This window comes from Ammospiza nelsoni, chromosome 5, assembly GCF_027579445.1.
Source record: "Ammospiza nelsoni isolate bAmmNel1 chromosome 5, bAmmNel1.pri, whole genome shotgun sequence".
Classification (NCBI taxonomy): Eukaryota; Metazoa; Chordata; class Aves; order Passeriformes; family Passerellidae; genus Ammospiza; species Ammospiza nelsoni.
Genome location: NC_080637.1, coordinates 3,730,797 through 3,751,017, shown reverse-complemented (window position 1 = coordinate 3,751,017; position 20,221 = coordinate 3,730,797). Strand labels below are relative to the sequence as shown.

General features: G+C 41.5%; 1 protein-coding gene across 1 annotated transcript; it reads left to right on the top strand.

Moving 5' to 3' along the window:
- Positions 1-3,229: 3,229 nt before the first annotated feature.
- On the top strand, positions 3,230-19,887 carry LOC132073547 (interleukin-2 receptor subunit alpha-like). The gene is made up of 7 exons (XM_059472640.1): positions 3,230-3,450; positions 12,005-12,193; positions 12,403-12,525; positions 12,803-13,033; positions 14,767-14,820; positions 15,631-15,703; positions 16,970-19,887. Exons 1-6 carry the CDS (start codon positions 3,375-3,377, stop codon positions 15,681-15,683), a joined length of 726 nt encoding a protein of 241 aa, XP_059328623.1. The 5' UTR covers positions 3,230-3,374; the 3' UTR covers positions 15,684-15,703; positions 16,970-19,887.
- Positions 19,888-20,221: the final 334 nt, after the last annotated feature.

Below are 20,221 nucleotides of genomic sequence, written 5' to 3'. Positions count from 1 at the left end.
GACTGTTCTCAGTCACTAAACAATCAATTTAAATTCCATTTTTACACCCAGTATGGATCTGCCTCATCCAGCTGGGGCTACCTAAAAGAGCTGTTGTGCTGGTTTAACAGTTGTGTGCAGATGGAAGGGAGAGAAGATAAGAGTGACTCATCTGGTGGATGCAGATGTTCAGAAGAGGAGGTGAATCACTCTCTAGATCTCTTATTGACTCTACACTGACTAAAGGAGGAACTCTGATAATTGTACTGACCATACAGCTCTCTCTTGAGTTGAGCTCTGTATGGACATGGTAATGATGCTCCATTTAAGGTGTGAAATTTATGTCAGCTCCATCTCACTTTTATGGGAAATAAAAAGTGATTAAAACCTGTTTGGCCCTTATAGATAATTAGGTTGGATGAAAATTTTCTGAAGATAATTTTAAGGGGGTGGTATAACTCAGGGTTCCCCAAACCTCTGCCCTGCAGCAGAGCTGGATGCTGCTGTGGAGGTTGGGAAGGGCCCTTGTGGGTGCACAATGTGAGTTCACAACCTCCATTACCATAATCTTAAGGATGCATAAGCAATATGCTGATTAATAGAGTTTAGGTAGCTGCTAGAGCCACCCCCACACCCTCCCTGGGTAGGTCTGTATGAAACATTATTCCCTTGAATACAGGACTGGTGTAAGAATGATTAACAGCAGAAAAGTTGACTAAAACACAAAGCTTGCTTATTTCTGTGAGTTACATGGATGTTTACAACTGCTTTGAACTGGGAAGGGCTGCAGTGAGATCACAGCGTTGCCTTTTCTTCAAGCTGGCTGAGAGACCAATTTAAGCAAAGGACAGTTCTCCAGACCAAATGAGTTTGTGCAGTTTTAAAAGCACTTACAGGATTTCAAAAAGCCCTTGTTAAACCTAGACCTAAGAAGGCTGTAGCTGTGTTTGTGGTTTACTCCATGGCAACTCCATTTCTGTACTTGTGACGTTGTGATATTGAATAAAAATAATCTTTATAATCTTGTCTGTGGTGGCCAGAGCTACGTGACAGGCTCTTTTCCTCCCAGTTCTCTGCTGAAACAGAGGGACTTACCTGAGCAGCAAAACTCTGCTGATCAGTGGAGGAAAATCAAGGAGCAACAGATATCCTTAATTCTCAAGATGCCTTTTTTCTTTTTTTTTTTCCTTCCACTACTTCCCAGATACCCACTGAGTTTTCACAGCACCTCCTGTCCTTTATTGCCACACCTAATTCTGTTGCTAACATCTCATGTTGATCATCTAAATTATAATGCTAGTTATGGTTTTTTTTCCTCATAAATCCCAGTTTTTATCTGTGCCTGGGTGCCTTTTCCCCTTGCTCTCCCCTCCTCTACCTCACTCTACTTTGGGTCTGTTGCTTGCAGAATCTGCTCTGGGGTTTTTTTGGTGGGTTTTTTTTTTTGGTGGTTTTTTTTTTTGTTTGTTTGTTTGTTTTTTTTTTTCTTTTTTTTTTTTTTTTCTTTTGTAGAATCATTCAGCAAACTGACCTATTTCCAAAGCTGGTTTGGCTAATTCCTCTCACAAACCACAACCGTTTTTTCTGACCTTTAAGAGGCGTAAATGCTGCCTTACAGCTCTTTGTCATACAATCTGTGTTAGTAGCAACGAGCCACCTGAAGTCAGCATTCATCCCAGTACAACTGACTGTGCTTTCCATTTATTCCTGGATAAAAACTCACCTTTTCTGATAAAACCTTAGTGGCTGTTACTCACCTGTGCTGAGGTTTGCTACCTAAAAACAGATGGCTGCATGAAAGATTGAGCTGGATGGAGAACTGCAGAAAACATCCCCCATCTCTGGGTTCATCATTAAAATAGTTGTGGAATTTAATAGTTAGGCCAAGCAAGAAATTGAAGCAGATGTTGGCAAGTGAAGGCAAATCCCTTCACCTCAAAAGAACAGATCCTGTATTTAGTAAGGAAAGGATAAAAAGTTTGGGATTTCTTTCCAGGCAATATAATAAATTTTACCAGCCCAGATGACTGCAGGGTTCAGGCAGTTACATATCTCCAGACATCTTGGAAAAAGGTGAAGAATTGGGTTCTAAGACTTTCAGACAGATTTTTCAGGAGTGAAACTCTCTAGGTCCTTCAGAGGGCTTTGGCATGAGCTTTTCCTATTACACTGTTAAATGTGGAAGATGATTTGATAGTGAAGCAAAGGCAGTAAATACTGTGGAGCACGAAGCAGCCCCAGGGTGAGCAGAGCATTTTACCCACAGCAGTTGCTTCAGAAATCTCACTTGTTCTCCATGCCCTGTTGCATTTGGATTTGAGAAGTAATCTCCTGGCAAGGCCTGCAGGAGGATTTGTCACCCGCATCACAAAGCTGCACAAAATCTCTCATGGAAAGAGCAAAGGGAGATTTGTGAGGAGAAAGGTGGCAGACTGATGGATACAGCCACAGCAGCAGTTAAAAATGTGTCACATCTGTTCCTCAGCTTGCCTGTTAATATTTAATTCATTGAGGAGTTATAAAGGAGAAATAAATGCCCAGCATGTAAAAATCATGACAGAATACCACAGATAGTTTAAATCTTTTCTTCTATAGTCTATCCCTGTTAATTACTAACAGGAAATAATTTCTGTGGAAATGGCTGAAGAGAAACTACATAAAGCATGATATTTCCAGTTTTCCACTGGCATTTGCAAAATTTTCACTGAAGCATGTCACACCCAGACAATTTAGGGAAGAGAAACCTTTTCCAAACCCGGCAGTTTCACCCTCATGTTTCTTGTTTTTGTTTGTTTTTTTAATCAAGCTGTCCATCCTTCAGAAGCTCAGCTGTGATTCAGAGAAACTGCGCACATGCTTCCATCAAAACCAAATGCAGTATGGCTTTATCATCACTAACAGAAGACCTCTGAAACCGAAAAGGGTGAGCCATGGAACCTTTTCTTGGCAGGTAGAGCCTGAGATCCATTGTCACACACCAGACATCTATTCCACAGCCCCTGGTCCATCTCTAATACCTGTCCAGCCACAGATTTGGGGCTGAGTGCCTGAACAAACCTATTAAAATCTTCCTGCTCCTACTGACCTCAGCTGTAGTGACATGTGAAAGAGCTGTGGAGCCAGGAGCTCTGATGTGTCAAACCACTTCCTATACACGATGGCACGCTGAGCATCGACTTTGGTTTCCTGGATAACAGACTAATGCCTGAACAGAAAGCAGCCTTTGTTCTTTCCTGTGGAGCCAGCAAAACGATGATTTGCTGACCAAAGCCCTGTCTGCACACGTGGGTGATGCTGCCAGACAGCCTCATCAGGCAGTAACAGCTCCTTGGCTTGGCTGGCAACAGCTCATCGCTTCTGAGAAACTTCACCATCCCCAGAGGTGTGGAGAAAAGATGGGGACAAGTCCCATGGAGCACAAGTGGCTTTTGATGTGGCTCTTGTTTGGATTCAGCAAAGGGAACAGGACAGGTAAAAGACTCTTTTTGCCTTTTGGGGAGGGAAGAAATGGTTTGGGTTTTCTGGTGGCTCTTAGAGCCACCAAAACTTAATCACAACATCCTGACTCCTTTCAGCAAAGGAATGGTGCGAAGGAGCTTAAGGAATTTATTATTCTAAGGAAATGAGAGAAATGGGTTCTGTGCCCACAAGCTGTCAACTGCAGAAAATCCAGAGCTTTAGAGGATATTTTTTGTCTGACTAATGTATGTATCCTCCAACCCATCACTGGAACAGTGGGCAGATCAAAGCAGCCTGAGGCAGCCCTTTGAATTTCCTTTTTCCATTTTGCTTGTAACTTTAGGAAACAAAAATAGACACTGAAATGCCAGCACCCCTGTAGGTAAAATTGATGGCAATGCTATTAGTTAAAAGATACCATCCAAATTTGCTATGGATACTATAGAAATGAAATATTTTTTCAGCCATGCCTTTCAATCAGCAGTGCCTATAAACTGTGAATGGAGACAGCTAATCCAATTCAGCATAATTTTACACATTTATAAATGGTGACACTGCTTAGATTTGGCTTATTTATTGTGACAAGTGGGTGCATTGAAAAATGGTCTGGTGATGCATTAGTGTATTTAAATTTAAACTGCTTTGTTCAAAGGCAGGGGGAAAAAAATCCCTTCCATTCTCAGCGCTCCATAAATCTGATATTTCTTTCTGTGTCTGAATGATGATGTCCAGGCTGAGAGGCATGAACAGACACAGCCTGAGGCAGGCTCTCAGATATGCTGGTGCTCTAACTGCTGATGGATCATCCTTAGCAGGGCTGGGAATTTTCCTCAGGGCTGGCCACCTCAAGGGAAGAGTGTGTTGCTAATGACTGAACTGATTAATGCAGGAAGGACCTGCAGGAGTGTTGAAGCCCCAGGTGATTTTATTCTCACTATTCTGCCAGTAAATGCTGCAGCTTCTCCCTTCACTGCCAGATGAGGAGCCAGAGCCCGGGGGAAGTGTTTGGTGCTGCGTGCAGGAGCAGCACCACGAGCTGCTCAGCCAGAGATGTGTCACTGGGATCAGTTCTGGGATGAGTCAGGTTCCCCAGATCACACTTTCTGAATTACTCTGCCTGGAACATGTGAAATTTCTTTCCGGCAGTTCTGGTTTATCAGAAACCGTTCTGTTTTATTGGAAAAAAAAATCGAGGGGTTTCAGAGCAGTTGCATTTTATGCTATTTCATGTAATTTTATTCACCACTGAATGAATTAATGCACAGGACTGCATTCCCCACTGTATTTCTAAGCTCTTCTTTCCTCAGCTTCCTATACTTATTTTCAATGTCTTTCCAAATGCTTAAACATAATATTTATATATATATTTGTAATTTCTCCCTGCACATGCTAAGGTAGAAACACCACCTTTCACCAATTTAGGGGTTTTTAATCATGGTTTTTAAGGCATTGTGGCTGTAAGACCTGTTAATTTAATTCCTTAGGGGAATCAACAAAGAGACCTGGGAATAGACATAAGCAAAGCAAAGGGAAAGGGGCTGGGTCAAACTGATCAGAAATCAACCAGGCCTCAGCACATACAGTGCTTTATTTTATTTTTTTTTGCCTCAGTATTTTCAGTTTGTTCCAGCACTGCAGGTTCAGTTTTGTAAATACATCCAGCCCTAGATGGGGTTTGTCAAAATGCACAATCAGGAATAAATATAATTAGAGGGAGAAGGAAATAAAAACCATTTGTTTTACAGAACAGTTTCACTGATAGTTCTCAAAGAGTTTTGAGAGGGAAAAGTCCTGGGGGACTGGGGAAGAGCAGGCATGGGATGATCATTCATTTAATAAAAATTAAACTACACCTCAGTGCTAAAATGAAGAGAAATACTGGTTTTCCTGTGAAGAGCATCACATTTATCTCATTTATCCTGCAGCAGTGCCTAGAAGCTGCAGGCATGGGGGTGAAGCCTGAAGTGAGGGTCAAACACAAGGTAAAATCTGCTCTGTGCTCCTACAGCCTTTCCATCTTGCTGTTCATCATACAGGGATACACTGAACAGATTTGCAACTTAAACCTGGAAAGGATTAAAATTCAGAAAAGAAAGAAATTCATTCATGTGAATTTCATTCACACAAGATGGGTACCAGATCTCAGTCATGTAAATGAGAGGGATTTCTTTCCCATTATACTTGCATATTAGTGCTGGCTCCCATGGATTTGGAAAGCAATGCAGAATACATTAAAGTTGTCAAACGCAGACAAATGATTATTGTAAGGTCAACTAGAGAGCAAATACCTTTATAAACCTTTCAGCTACAGTGGCCTTCAGCAACAAAGGGCTCAATATGCAGCTACAAGTAAAAAAATGTAAAAAGAAAAGTTTTAAAAGTGTGATGCTACTGAGGAAAGCAGATATTACAGACAGAGATCCTGCAGTACCTGCTTCTTGAGCTGGAGGAATTGTTTTCCCACCTCATCAGAGGTGAGATGTAATGTCCTTTTTCCTTTTATTGCAGAAAAAAATCCACTCTTTAGCTACTTCTATCAAGCCACTGCTCCTGACTTTGCTCACTGTTGCCTTCAGATTGTTGTTATTTTAGTCTCCCTACCTCTTCAACTTTCAGCTTTGTCTGCCCTGTTCTCCCTGTTTTATTAATGCTATTTCAAAGCCCAGCTTCTGGATATTTTCTACCCACGGATTCCATTCCCTGACCTTGGTCCTGAATTTTGGAACAACGTGGCTCACCGAGTCCTTGCTCCATCTCCTCCAATGCTTCCCCAAAACTCACATTTCCAAAGCCCTTCCATGACTTCCCTCACTTGACTCCCTGTTCCTCAGCCCTGCCAGGGGAGCAGCACTCAGTCACCTGCTGCTTTTTCTTGTTATTCTTGATTTGTAAAGTGTGAGCCTTCACATAAAGAATATATAACCCGCTCTATGTGGAAAAACACTTCATTTATGACATCAGAAAAATCATGTTCATGTGCAGAAAACTTCCATTTCACTTTTGAGATCTCCAGGGCAAAGTTCCATGATCATGCTAAGTCCCTAAGTCAGGTGAGATGAGTCCTTAGGGCATATTTGAAATCAAAATTTCCCCACTAGACCGTTTTTCCTTCACTTTTCCAAGACTGGGACACACATTTCTCAGACCATTCAATTCTTTTCAGAGAGGATATTCTCTACTGCCCTTTCAGCCCTACAAAAGGCAAGGCTGAGAAAATTCCAGACAAAGGAAAGAATCTGTATCTCTTCTGTTGTTTAAAAAGACAGTTTTTGTTTCTTTTCAGATGAAAATATCAAAGATATGTGGGTTACTGAGATTCTCTATTTAAGCAGAAGTGTCACACACCAAAACAAGGCTTTCATGTATGATATTCTCAAAACTTGGCTCTGTGCTCTGCTACAAAACCATGTGCCGTGGTTGCATTCAGAGTGAGCTCTGTGGCTTTACCACAGAACCAAGGATGTTATAAACACGCAGAAACAAAAACAAACGGTACCCATTCTTTACTTAGTGCACTTTCTATGCAGCACTCTGTGCCCAGGCTTGTTTTCCTTCCTCTTCCTTCTTTGTTAATGTTTCCTCTTCCAATTCCACATTCTGGGTTCAAGTCCCCAGCCCAGCCTCTCTGCTAGGGAGGTGGGAGATTATCAATACATCAGGTAAACCACTCTTATTATCAATATCAGCATGGAAGAATGTTCTTCCACCACTGCAGCTGATAAAAAGAAAGAAGCACCTTAAAGCTTTGCTTTGGAAAGTAAATTAGGAGTCTCTAGAGAGGTTTGCCCAGCTCCACTTCTCACAGAAGGAGCTAAGAATGTCACATTCCTGAGGCTAAATTATGCTTGGCATGACAAAGCTGTATCCACTGTGCAACCTGCTCTAGCCTTGCTGTATATAGAATTTTTTTGCATCAGATTCCACTGTCTAGGTCAATGGCAAACAGCTGCTCAGCAGGATTAAACCAAGAGGTAAGAGAAGTGCATTTCTCCCAAAACCAGTTTTCTGTGGTCCCAGTTCATATTCCACTTTATTTTACACTGTTTTTTGAACAGAGATATCTGGTACAGCAAACTCAGCAGGGACTGAACTGCCAGATCCTTAGAACAGGACATTCTTGTTCTCCACTGCTGGGAATATTCAAACCCACCTCCATCCCCCTAAGGCTGGTCTCTCCTCCATTGCTGTTTGCATTAAAACTTGTGCCTGGTCACTTTATCTGCATTGTATTTCTGTCACTTCCTGCAGACTCACTATTACTCAAATTATTGTTTAAGATAATCTCTCTATAATCTAATGAACAATTAATTATAATCTCACAAGTAAGTTACAATAAAATTGGGGTCTGTACCCCAACCCCACATCTGGGATCTATTTCCATCTTACAAATTCACATAAGCAATAAATGACATTAATGGGGGAAAGAATCCTGCAGAGCTGAGGCTTGCTTGTTAAAGGATCCTTTGGGAATAAGTTTTGAAGTAAGAAAAAGTTCATTACCATTTCAGTCCTGTTGTTGGTATCAATTCCTTTGCCTCGCCTGTATCAGTTTCATCTTCATGAGACTGCACCATTTAGAGAGCCCAGTTTCTCACAGCACATAAATCCCCAGGGCTGATTTAGCTTTTCAGGCACAGCTGGGGAAAAAAAATCTTCATTTTCACCTGGTTTGATTTGTTGTTGTCTCTGGGGAGAGGTGCTCTTCATCTCTGAACTGGGCGCGTGTGTGCAGTGCCTGGTTTCTTCCACTGCTTCTGCCCAAAACTTCAGAGCATCCACTTTCCTACCGATCCCATCCTACTGCCTTTGTAGTAAGGGGAAAATTGTCCTATTTTTGCACCTTGCTGCTTTAACTTGAGATCAGAGTAGTGTCAGCGCTGGTGACACACAGCCACGTGACAGAGGAAGTTCTGAGTTTGGGTTAGTGTGGCATGACTCACTGTCTGTGTTTTACCTAGCACTAAAAATACCTGTTACAAGTTTTCCACACTCACTTCTCGTGGACTAAAGGTGTTGTTTTAAAGCCTCATCTGTCACTGCTCTGCCAGCTCAGACATGGAAGAGAAACAGGAGGGAGGGAGGGTTTCATGAAGCCTGGTACTGCCAGCACACCCACCAAGAGCAGTTTTGTGGTTGGGTGACTAACAGAGGTGAATGGGAAATGTGAGGGAAGAAATCTGAAAGTGTTGATGCTGATTTAGATGCTGGGTTTCTTTCCCTCCAGTATCTCCTGTCTGATATCTGACAGCTCGCGTGGAAATCCCAGATGCCCTGAGACATCTCAAAGGGCATCAGACACCCCAGCTCACACCTATCTGTTGGCTCTGATGACAAGGCTTGCAGGTCTCAAAAAACTTTTCAAACTTAATTTAGGGAGCGCTTCAGCAGAACAAATAACTGCTTTTTAAATTGTTATGCTTCATGGCTGTCTATTGTCTCAATACACAAGTCTCCTTATTCCAAGGGTTTTTCTCCACCCAATCCATCATAAGAATTGAAACCACCTCCAGAACTTACACAAATGACGTAGGCACCAAAAATCCATGAATATGGGGAGAAACAGGAATTCCCATCTGCTTTAGGAGAGCTAAGTGTTCTCATAATTCTGCAACTGACAGAAAGGCTAAATCCCTGAGAACACAATTACACCAGCCTATCTGTTTGGCCCATTTACTGCCTCCAAGTGCAGAGAAATGGAGTCCCAGGACACTTTTGGGGTGTGGGAAGTGACAATAATTGGCAGGGGCTGATGAATTGAGTGAATGAAGGAATGAGAGAACAGTGGACATCAGGACAGCAAGAGAAGGAAATAGTGGCACCTTGTCATGGGGACGAAAAATTGGAATAAGTGCAGAGGGAAAATGAGGAGGCAAACAAAACATCAAGACATCTCAAGGTAATGTGAGGGCAGTATTTCAAACCAGTAACAGCAGGATTGCAACCCTGGAGAAGCTGAGAAGGGATGCAGAATCCAGGGAAAGCTGAGCTGTGCAAAATACCACAGGCTGTGAGGCAGGTTATGCCCAGATGGGCTGGCCTTTTAAAAGATGGACATTTTCATATCATGCCAAATCAAATTGATTGGCTACTTACCAGCAAGGTGAAAAACAACAAAAAAACCCCCAAAACCACAAAGCTAATCTCCCCTAAAAATGTAAAAAGTCAGAAATCTGGTGAAGAAAAAAAATCCACCCTGCCATTCCCTTCTCCCTGGATTCTTCCAATCCTGTGGCTATTTTACCACTCACACAGCAAAGATGTTGATTTTTTTTTAGTGGCAAACCATGTAGTTTCCTTGGGCACAAAGATGGAATGAAGTTTTAGGCACAATTCACTCCAGAGGTCAGTATGGTCCTGACCTCACCAGGTCTGCATCCTCTCTGCATCTTCCCAAACTATTCCAGGAGGTGCCATGACATGAAACTGAAGAAAGACATGGAGGTGCTGGAACAGGTCCAGTGGAGCTGGGGAAGGGTCTGGAGCCCAGGTCTGATGAGGAGAGGCTGAGGGATCTGGGGGAGCTCAGCCTGGAGAAAAGGAGGCTCAGGGAGGATCTTTTTGCTCCCTAAAACTGCCTGGCAGTAGGGTGCATGGATTACATGCTGAGTGCCTACTTTTTCTAAAAAGAGGAGTGTAAACCACATAAAGATAAGCACTTCTGAAAATATAGAAGATATTTTGAGACAAGAGCAATCATAGCAAAGGATATTTTGCAATATCTGTATTCATTTACAACTCCTCCTAGTGTGAGGACTTGTGCAACAATAAACCCAAAAGTTGACAACTTTGATCAAGCACATTGGTGAGAAGTATGGGAGGAGAAGCCAGTGTTTTAAAAGGTTATGATGGTTGCAAAGGAGACAGTTCTTGAAAATGGGAGCAAAATGTTTTATGTGACAATGAAGCAGTTAAAAGTCAAAGGGAGGCAGGCACAAGGTCACAACAAGACCTGGGAAATTCCTCTTCCAAAATTCTTTCTGGATCGGAGAAAGGAATATAGTTGTAAAGGTCAAAGAAGATACTGCAGTTATTTAGATGTGAGAAGACAAGAACTTGAGCAATGTGGATGAAATGAAAAGGCTGGATCCAAGAAAGGCTGTGTGTGATCCAGCTGCAATGTGGATGTTCACCTTCTCTCAAGTGCACCATTTCTGCACAATCTCTGTCTGATGTGTGCAAGTTCAGAAGAACCCAACATCTGATCATCAATTAAAAGAATGTTTGCCCTTTATGATGAGTTGGTTAAACGTTGTGGGTTTTCTTAAGAAGAGACTAATGAGTTGTAGGTTGGAGTGCCTTATGCTGAGATTCAGATCTGCAATCTGCTTCAAAGAGGCTTTTGAAGTCTTGAGGGAAACAAGCTTTTAGCTTTCAGGGAAAGTGAGAGTACATGATCTCAACTTGCTGCTGATCTGATAACTCTTTAATTTTAATCACCCTGACAGTCTGTGGTAAAACATGTGGTTAACTATTTCGGGTGCAGTCGCTTCTCTAAAAGCCACACTCTGATGTCATTTACAAGGCAAATCCTTTGATAACACAAAGGTACAAGGGGATTAAAACAACCTTTATGCAGATTAGCTGTTAAACTGCTCACATACCTTTCATTATTGGCTTCTTTAAACTTTGTGACTTACTAAACAGGAAGACAAAGTAAAGTAAAAAGGGCAGAAAATGTCGAAGTGAGGAAATGAAAGAAAAGGGCATTGCAGGGCTGGGGCTGGGAGTCACTGATTAAGTTGCTGTTGGTCTTTCAAGGAGAAAGGACTTTGGGAGTCAAGGGCAGACACCAAATGATGAACAGCTCTCAGGGACTCGAGGGCCTTTGGCAGTCATTCCTGCTGGTTGCTAAGGCTGCATTAATTATGGGTGTAGAAAATGTGAGGATATGATGACTAAGAAATTTCAGTCCTGATAGCTGTTGCTGTTGTGCATAAGCATAAAGGACCGTGGATCATGCACCCAAAGATCCAGAGTGCCAGGCCTGGTGCAACCAGACTATGTGATTCTTTAATTTATCAGCCTTTAGACCTTAAATAATCATTAAGTAGTGCCTTTATCAACCTCTGGGTCCCCAGCTCAGCTTGAGCAGGCTTTTTGAGTGCACTGAAATGATCTAACTGAATTCATTCCAACTGATTGAGAAGTATATTTAGATATGATTTGCTGATGACACAACACTTCACATCCTTGTTTTGGGACAAGTTATATTTAGGTTTGCAAACTTATTTCACAGTAATCTGCTCTTTGGTGTCCTCAGACAGAACGGAAAGTCTGTGCCCATTCCCAATGTTTGCTTATAGACAACTGCAACTTTTAATTGCTTACTTTTGCCTATTGTGCCTCACTCCATAGACTGAGGGCTGCAAACTCTGGTGGTGGTAGCTGCTTTCCAAAACAATTATTAACAGCTTCATTAAGAAAATGTTGATAATAATGACTCTTCATTAAGAAAATGTTTCATGTTGTCCATCTGCTGGACATGTGTGGTATTGAGAACAGGGCAGTCCTTGATCCATAAAGTAAAATGCCAGGCTGTCCTGATTCTCAGGCTTTCTATTTGCAGGTGCATGCCCACGTCTTCCAGCGACTGAATTTGCTGATGTTACTGCTCACATGTATCCACCACCAACCAAACTGTACTATGCGTGTGAGCCTGGCTATGACAGAGAATATGGTACATACCAAGGAATTGAGTGTAAGATTGAACAGCAGGGAGCTGTTTGGATATACAACCAAGAATTTAAATGCTTGGGTGAGTGAGTGTTGGGTTTTTTTCTATACATAGAGGTGTTTGTCCTCCATGTGTAACTTGGTATAAAACATTAACAAAAGATCTTTTGTGCTTATTTTTCTAAGTTAGAACTTGATGCAGTTTCATCCAACCTCTAGAAGCTTGGGTGTTCTGGCACTTTGTTCTGATATTTGTCTTATTGTAACTTAACAAATGTAATTTCACCACAGATAAGAAAAAATTGTTGTCAGGGGCTTCCACGATGACGTTAGAACTGACAGAGAAGCCAGAATTAGAATCAATGAGCATTGCACCCCAGAAGCAAGAAGACCTTTCAGAGTCCAAACAAAAAGGTAAGTAAGAGCTCATTCAATACTTCTCCTGGTGATTTCCATGGAACTAGTGTAAAAATGGTGAATAATTAATTATTTTGCAGAGCGAAAGAAACAATTTCTGTAATATCTTGTCTGAATAAGGTGATACAGTAAAAGCAAATGAGTATTTGACATCCTACTCAAGAATTAGAAAGGCTTGCTATGTCCTGCCTGTTTATATTATCTAAGAACACAAGACTTTCAAGAACAGAAGCAGCATGGAAAATCTGTCTGCTTTAACCATGTGCTCCCACAGGTTTCTGTGGTCCTCCCAAGACTATTCCACATGCCTTCATAAGGCTGCCTCAACAGCGTTATTACGTGGGACAAGTCTTACATTTCAAATGCCAGACAGGTTACGATAAGAGACCCCCCACCTTTGGCAACAGGACGTGCAAGGAGGAGAATGGCAAAATCTTCTGGACTCCCCTTGACATGAGATGCACCAATGACAGCACCCAGTGGCCACCACAGACCATCGAGCCAGGTAAGATGGTTGTGATGGTTGTGATTACACCACAGCAATGTCCTGACCTGCTCATGTGGAGTTCAGACCCCCCAGCAGTCATGGGGAGAGTGGGAGCTTCAAAAAATTTCCTAAAGAAGCCCTGCCACTGAGGAAAAGAAAGAACTCCCTTGTGTATTCAAACACCTTCCCAGAAAAGGGCTGAAATGAAGGCAAATCCTTCCTTAGCCTCAGATTTTGTCAACAGTTTAAATTTAAGGAATCACTCTGTCCTGCAAGTTCAATTGGTGGAAAATCATATGTATTTATATATAAAGGAATTGTTTATTAAGACAAATGAACAGGAGGTAACAGACAAAAGACTTTCATCAGAATTACTTACTATCCAGTATAAAATTAAAATAACTACTAGCAGATTATAGCATAATATTAAACTGTATCAAGATATCTATATTAAAGCCAACAAAAGAAATAGTATTGATTAGGAGTCAAATATAACTTACCACTGATATGATGATAATGTACACAGACATTAGAGTGAAGATTCCTTCACTCAATCCCTTGGGAAGTAACCATGAAATAGGTGTCCCTACTTATGGGAGAAAACTCCACACATTTCTAGGAAAATGTACAGATTTCTGCTTTGTGAAAGTTTATTGTGGCTTTTATATCTGTAAAATGAATGGCTGTCAACGAGAAATTCAGCCCATTTTGTCATTCCAGCCCTTGTGACCATACCAGACCACACACTGTTTCAGCATCAGGCCAGCACTTTCTCCCCTATTTCATAGATCTATTTCTCTGTGGCACCTGGTTCAGAAGTAACAATTTGGTGTCTGGTCTTTTCCATCATGACACCATTGAAAATTTCACTTGGTGCTATCCAGATAAAAGAATTTCTTGCTGTGATAGATACAACCCTTCAACAAACCAGTCCTAGAAAACAATACAGCCTATTGGAATTACATCTATTTTAAAATCGCAAATATTTTAGAATTTTTAAATTGGGATTGTGAAAATCATGGGACTGGATAACAAAAGAAGCCCCCTTGGCCTTTAATTTAATGGAACAGTAATTCCAGTTTCCTGCGAAATGCTCCCAAACCTTAGCAAGGTCAGGTCCTTGCAAATAGAGTACCAAATGCTTATTCCCCTAAAGTGTTGACTTTGTTATAATCTGATGTCTGTAATGAGACTGGAACTTTCTCAGTTCTCCTTCAGCATTCAGCACAAAAAATTTATCAAGAAACCACTATTACAGGACACCTTGTTAAAAATCTTACCCCATATTAGGGCAAGTTCAGACCTTCCCTTTCAGGATAAGAGAGAAATTCAATTAATTTCTTGCACCAGGGAAGGTTTAGCTTACATTTCTGGACAAAACCAGGTCCTGGTTGAAACCATGTTTTCAAGTACTAGCTTGACACTTTGAAAGTCATCCTTCTAGTCTTATATGAAGTAAAGCTCTTAGATGGATCCCATTCTAGTTCACTTCATGCCCACAATTAACAGGTATCAGGTAAGCAGATATGTTGGTATCCAGGCTGGAAAGATCTGTTGATGGCCAAGAAACAAACATGGCCATTTTAAAGTGTTCTGTGCAGAGGGAGAGCTGTCAGACTCCACCCTTGGAACTGCTTTGGTGCTGGGATGAGCTGGCTCTTTGCCTGACTCTGTCCTCATCACTGCTCTGGTGTGTTCTTCATCAGAAGAGCAAATTGATGCAAAAATCAAGAATTTCTCTCTCTCCATAGATTTGAATCTTCTGTCCTCTTTCCCTTCCTCATCAGGGACACTGCCAGTGACAGGTATGCCATTTTATTAAAGACTTCACTCCACTACCCAGAGCTCTTAGTTGGTCTTTCAGTTTGGTGTTCTATTCCAGAGAGATCCATTTCTGTTAGAAGAGCCACTAAATATGCTGCAAGACAAATCTATACCCATGTATTGTGTGAGAAGTTAGTAAAAACAGTATAAACAGATTGTTTAAGCACTTAAGCTTTTGTAAAGAAATTTTCAAATATTTGTAAGGAATGTAAAAGAAAATAGATCAACCAAAAGTCTGGTTTTTAAAATGGAACGATTTTCAGATTCTTCTCTGAGACTTCTGTGAATTCAGTGAATCACTTTCATTGGAAAAAGGCAGAAAAAAATGTAAACTTTTAAATGCTGAGGTTTTTTCACATTTTCAAAGGAATAAAAAAGATGGGCAAATAGAACATTTCCTCAGAGCTACACTAGTGCATTTAGATCAGTCTGAAGAGATTTTCTTCTCCCCCTTCCCCATCTTCCACTCAGCCATTAGCTGATGAAACAGAAATTATGTCTGACTGTGCACATGCTCAAGACTTTGCACAAGGGCTCTTGATTCCAGTAGTTTTGCAAACTACTCCAGAGACCACAACGTCAGCAGTCCCTGGTTATTTGACTGTGGTCAATCTCTAGTTGCCCAAGTCCCCTCTGGTTGGGTCCTGGGAGCAATGGGGAAACATGGAAAAATTCCTGCCTCTGGGCAGAGGGGCAAAATGAGACCCTATCCCTAATCTTGCCTGTTTGTCCCAGACGGAGTAAATGTAATAACAAAGATAACTCCAGCTGCTAACCATATTAATTTTCAGGTTTTACAGCTATCTGGTTTGTTCTGCTTATCATTTCCACTGCCTTTGTGTGACTGACCAAGCAGCCAATAAGGTAAGTGAGACAGAATGAGGAAAACATGAAATCTAACAAAAAAATCCCTAGAGGTGGAAGAGTTGTCAACTGGATCAGCCTTTCCCTATTGCACTGCTGAGATTTCTGGACATCCTCTTTGATGTTAAATATGACCCTGGATTTTGGGATTGTCTGATTCAGCTGTTAAATACTGGCCCAACTCGAGGAGGAATCAGAGTTTTTGAAATAAAAAAATCTTAGAACACGTTGCCCAGAGAGGTTGTGGACTCATCCCTGGAAGTGTCCAAGGCCAGGTTGGATGGAGTTTGGAGTAACCTGGGATAGTGGAAGGAGTCCCTGCCCATGGCAAGGGGATGGAATGAGATGGGCTTTAAGACCACTTCCAACCCAAACCATTCTGTGATTCTGTAATTCTAAAAAGAAGTCTTTGTCCCAGCCATTGTGGAACTGAGAATGGCAGTTCAAATAATGGGTGGGAGATTAATTCTGTGGGAAAATTAAGGTTAATTATGCAAATACGTTGTTTCAGATAGATTATGCAATCAGTTTTTTCTCTCTGGCCAAACTGTGGGAAGTCTGGGGGAGCATCTGCCAACACAACCACGTAATTCTGTTAACTTCATCCCTCTAATTTCAGAGTTGTGTCATGACAACTTTGTACTTCATATTTATTTCAATCTGGCCTCCTTCCTGTTTCTGTTACTACACTGAGATGCACCAAGGTTGTTCCTGTTCACAGGGTCCCCTGCCAAGTTAAGCCAAGATGTTCCTATTTAACATTTGGGAATTCTCCTCTTCTCCTCTCTCTTTGCTAATCCTCATCCCTGTTTCTCTTCATGTTTCCTACTAATCACTGCTGCTTCTTAGCTGAATGGGGACTTTTCTTGAAAAGTGGGACGGGAGGACCTTGTGAAACCACACTAAAAGTGAATTTTTGTCAATTCATGGCTGGATAAAGCCATAGAAAGTGTAAACAATGCTTTGAAATGTGCTTTAGTGAAGGTAGTCAACCATAGTGCATGTTGCCTGGGCCATTTTAGGATTTCTGAAAATGTGCTATGGGACAAAGTGTCAAGAATGATCTACATTGTACTGGCTCTGTGGTGGAACAGAGGTGAAATAGCCAATGCCAGATGAAATAGTAACAGACAAATGAAAGAGCAACTGAGACCCTAAATGGTGTCTTCTGCAAAAAATACTCTGTTGTTTTTCATAGTAAATATTGAAGAAGCCATAGAAAACCTGCGTTTTCCCATCTGTAGTAAAGTGGTTTTCCTGTTGTAGGGAAGACTTCTCAAGGATTTGTGGCATTCAGATGCAAACTTGTGAAAACAATCACTTGCCACAGAAGAAACCAGATTGTACCAGCGATCCCAAGACCAGCAGTGGCAAATGAGGAGGAAGCCTGGACACTCAAACCCAACGTGTGAAGGTGACAGAAGATGTTACAGCTCAACTCTTATGAGGACAGCATGACTTCTGACCTACAGTGTGGGATTCACATTCTCTGAACCTGAGAGAAGCAGTGAGAGAAGCAGAGGAAAGAACGATCAAAACAATTCTTATCTCATTTGCTGCTCCTGTGTTGTGCCAAAGTAGAATGCAATGTGGAGACTGTTTACCCAGAGTGATGGTGTTTTTTTTCCTTGGCCTATCAGGACCAAGTGTGTGTGCAGACTGTGGGTCAGCAGACAGTCATGAGATGCTGGGCAGTTGAGCTGAGTGCTTTGTGCAGATTCAGTTTAGATGTAGTGTAATATAACACAGAATAATATAGTATAATATAGTAATTAATTAGCCTTCTGATAAGGTGGAGTCCTTCTTGTCATTTCTCCCAGAGGTCGGGCAAAAATATCACCAATACTAAGATGAGGACTGCACCCCATCACTGCCTGCTGGGGAAAGAGCCCTGCCTGGAACTGCTTCCCAAACCCACTTCTCCTCCTCCTACCACACAGCAGATGTGTTTCTAATATAACTGCAGCCCCTCCCAAGCCACCAGGAGCACATATGGACCATTCTCCCAAGCACACTAAATGGTGCTGCTGTCATTTCAGCCCACACACCATCCTCCCCACAAATAGAGCAGCTTTGCTGGACACCTGGTGTCCCCCTGCCTCTTCCTCATCCAGGTGGGTCAAGCACAGGCACACTTTTCTCCTCAAATTGTTCCCCTTGGGAATAAAACCCCTTCACCCCCTGCACTGCAGCTGAAAATCTGACTGGATTCCCTTATGGTTTGCTATATACAGGCATTCCTCATCACTCCCCTCCTCCCAATTATTTTGGATTTGTGCCTTCCATGACAGTTCCTCCATCATTCCTTGAGCTCAGACAAGGATGATGCAGATCATGGCAGCCAATAATTTGACAGCTCCTTTCGTAGCTGCAGAGAGTAAGAGAGCCCAGCACAAAGGCATCTGAGGACAGGCTCAAACACACATAATACTTGACAGGTTCTTGGATTATTAGGAATTTGCAATGTCTGGATATTCTTCTGCCTCTTTTTAGCCATGTTCAGCTGGGTAAGTTGGGTTTCACCTGGATGAATGCATGTCATGGCAGGGAGTTGGAACTGGATGATGTTTCATGTCCCTTCTGGGTTTTTTCTGGGATAAACAATTCCATAAATCAATGAAACCCCAGGAAGTGTTTTTTTCCCCTTTTCCTATAGTACTATGGCTGCTTAAAACAAGTTTTCTGCAACTGTTAGAAGAAAAGGATGTAATGTGTTAACCTGGAATATCTGCATGTGTATGTACAAGAGCTGGCTTATACATTCCCAAACCATCAATGGCTCATGTTCTGCCTTCCTCACCTGTGCTCACTGATAATCACAATCTGTCTGATACTCTTAAACTGCTGTTTTCTGAAGACTTGTCATGCTTGAAACTGGAAGACAGCAGCCAAACCTTCTCCTCATTTTTTCTTTTCCTTTTTTTTTTCTTCTCAAAAATCAAGATAAAACCACTTGCTTTTAAATCTTTTTACATATCTAAGATCCAGAGTTTACCTAGACACAAAGTGGTTGTGGGTAGCCATAGTAATTAAATTCCACCTGCATATGAACCAGCAAGGGAAGGGCAGAGATAAATCACTGCATTTACTCCCTGAAGGATGGAGGCAGTGCAACCTGTTTACTTCCAGCTCAGAACCACTGGTTCAGCCTTCTTGAGCTTGCAGGTTTTTCTATCATATTTATATCACACCATTTCATTTGCTTGGGGCTTTGAATATTTTGTGAAGGTAGTGGGGGAAAATGTAACTTCATATGAAAAGAAAAACAAAAGGATGCCAACTTGGACTCCCAAGGTACAGTACTGCCATTGAATGGGGTTGGCATTTTCTGGACTTTTTCAGCAGCTGATGTAAAACCCCTCAAACCCACTGGCACAGCAGAACCATGCATCCAGCACTTGAGACAGATCAGGCTGATCTTGAGTATATTTTCCCTCTTAGGTCCCTTTGATATATGTATCTGCCATCTTGGAAGGTGCTTTAGATTATGAAGCAATTTGAGGCTCTGAGTTTACAATGAATCACAAATTAGCAGTTCCTAAAAAAATAATGTCAAGTGAAATCAGTCTTTGCTTAAATTGTTGCTGCTTTCAGAGTAAACATGAATGTGACCTGGATTGTCAGAAGCAGCTCATGTGCTCATGTTTTGGCCTTTAAGTATTCTTTAGAATGGATCTGATGTTTACATAGATATTAATCATCTGGATAATCTTGCTGAGCCACCCTTAAATAGCGTGCCATCCACCAAGGATATATTTGAAAGTATAAAAGACTTTATATGTTTGGGGTTTGTTGTTGGCAGTTGGAGCTCCAATATTTGCACAGTTGCTGTGTGAAATCTGAATTTGTAAATCCCATTGGAGGAGAATCCAGACAATAACCAAGCGCAACAGTAAAAATAAAACAAAACAATAGGGAAACTCTCCTATTGTGTAATTAGTTTGAATAGGTTTGGTGGTTCTTATGTAAATGGAGTGTAACTTCACACAATCCCATCCAGGTACACAAGAGATAAGTTCCTCAGATATCAAAGGAGGTTTAATCCTATACAACTTTTATAATAGGTGTGGCCTTTGTATCCAGAGGCTAAGATGGTTAAGGAAACATCTAATATTTACTTAATGTCTTAATCTGATTTTGGATGTAAAATTAACAATGAGAATAAATATTTAGGTATTGATAAATTTGCCTTTCCTCTTTTCTAAAAGCTACCAGCAAGATAAAGCACTTAGACTAGCAAAAGTAGTCTCTTTTTTCTAGATTAGCATTTAATTTAAGACAGGAAACTTCCAGGGGAACCTCCTGTGAGATCAGGAATGACCCTCATGCCTTTGGTCATCAGTTCCCAGGAAAAAGCCTCTCCCTGCAGGGTGAGATGAAGAGCTGGGCATTTTCCCTGGAGGAGCAGCTGGAGACTGGCCGGGCAGTGCCACAAACAGAACATCTTTCATGCAGAACCACACACAATACATTTGCTGCCTACATGAGAGAGATCCGGTGTCCAACCTAGGAGATGAG

Excerpts from the sequence above, each read along its gene's own strand:
- LOC132073547 (XM_059472640.1), top strand. The coding sequence starts at position 3,375 with ATGGGGACAAGTCCCATGGAGCACAAGTGGCTTTTGATGTGGCTCTTG. Across the intron at positions 12,526-12,802 it reads TTCAGAGTCCAAACAAAAAG|GTTTCTGTGGTCCTCCCAAG; the intron begins GTAAGTAAGAGC and ends GTGCTCCCACAG. Across the intron at positions 14,821-15,630 it reads AGGGACACTGCCAGTGACAG|GTTTTACAGCTATCTGGTTT; the intron begins GTATGCCATTTT and ends ATTAATTTTCAG.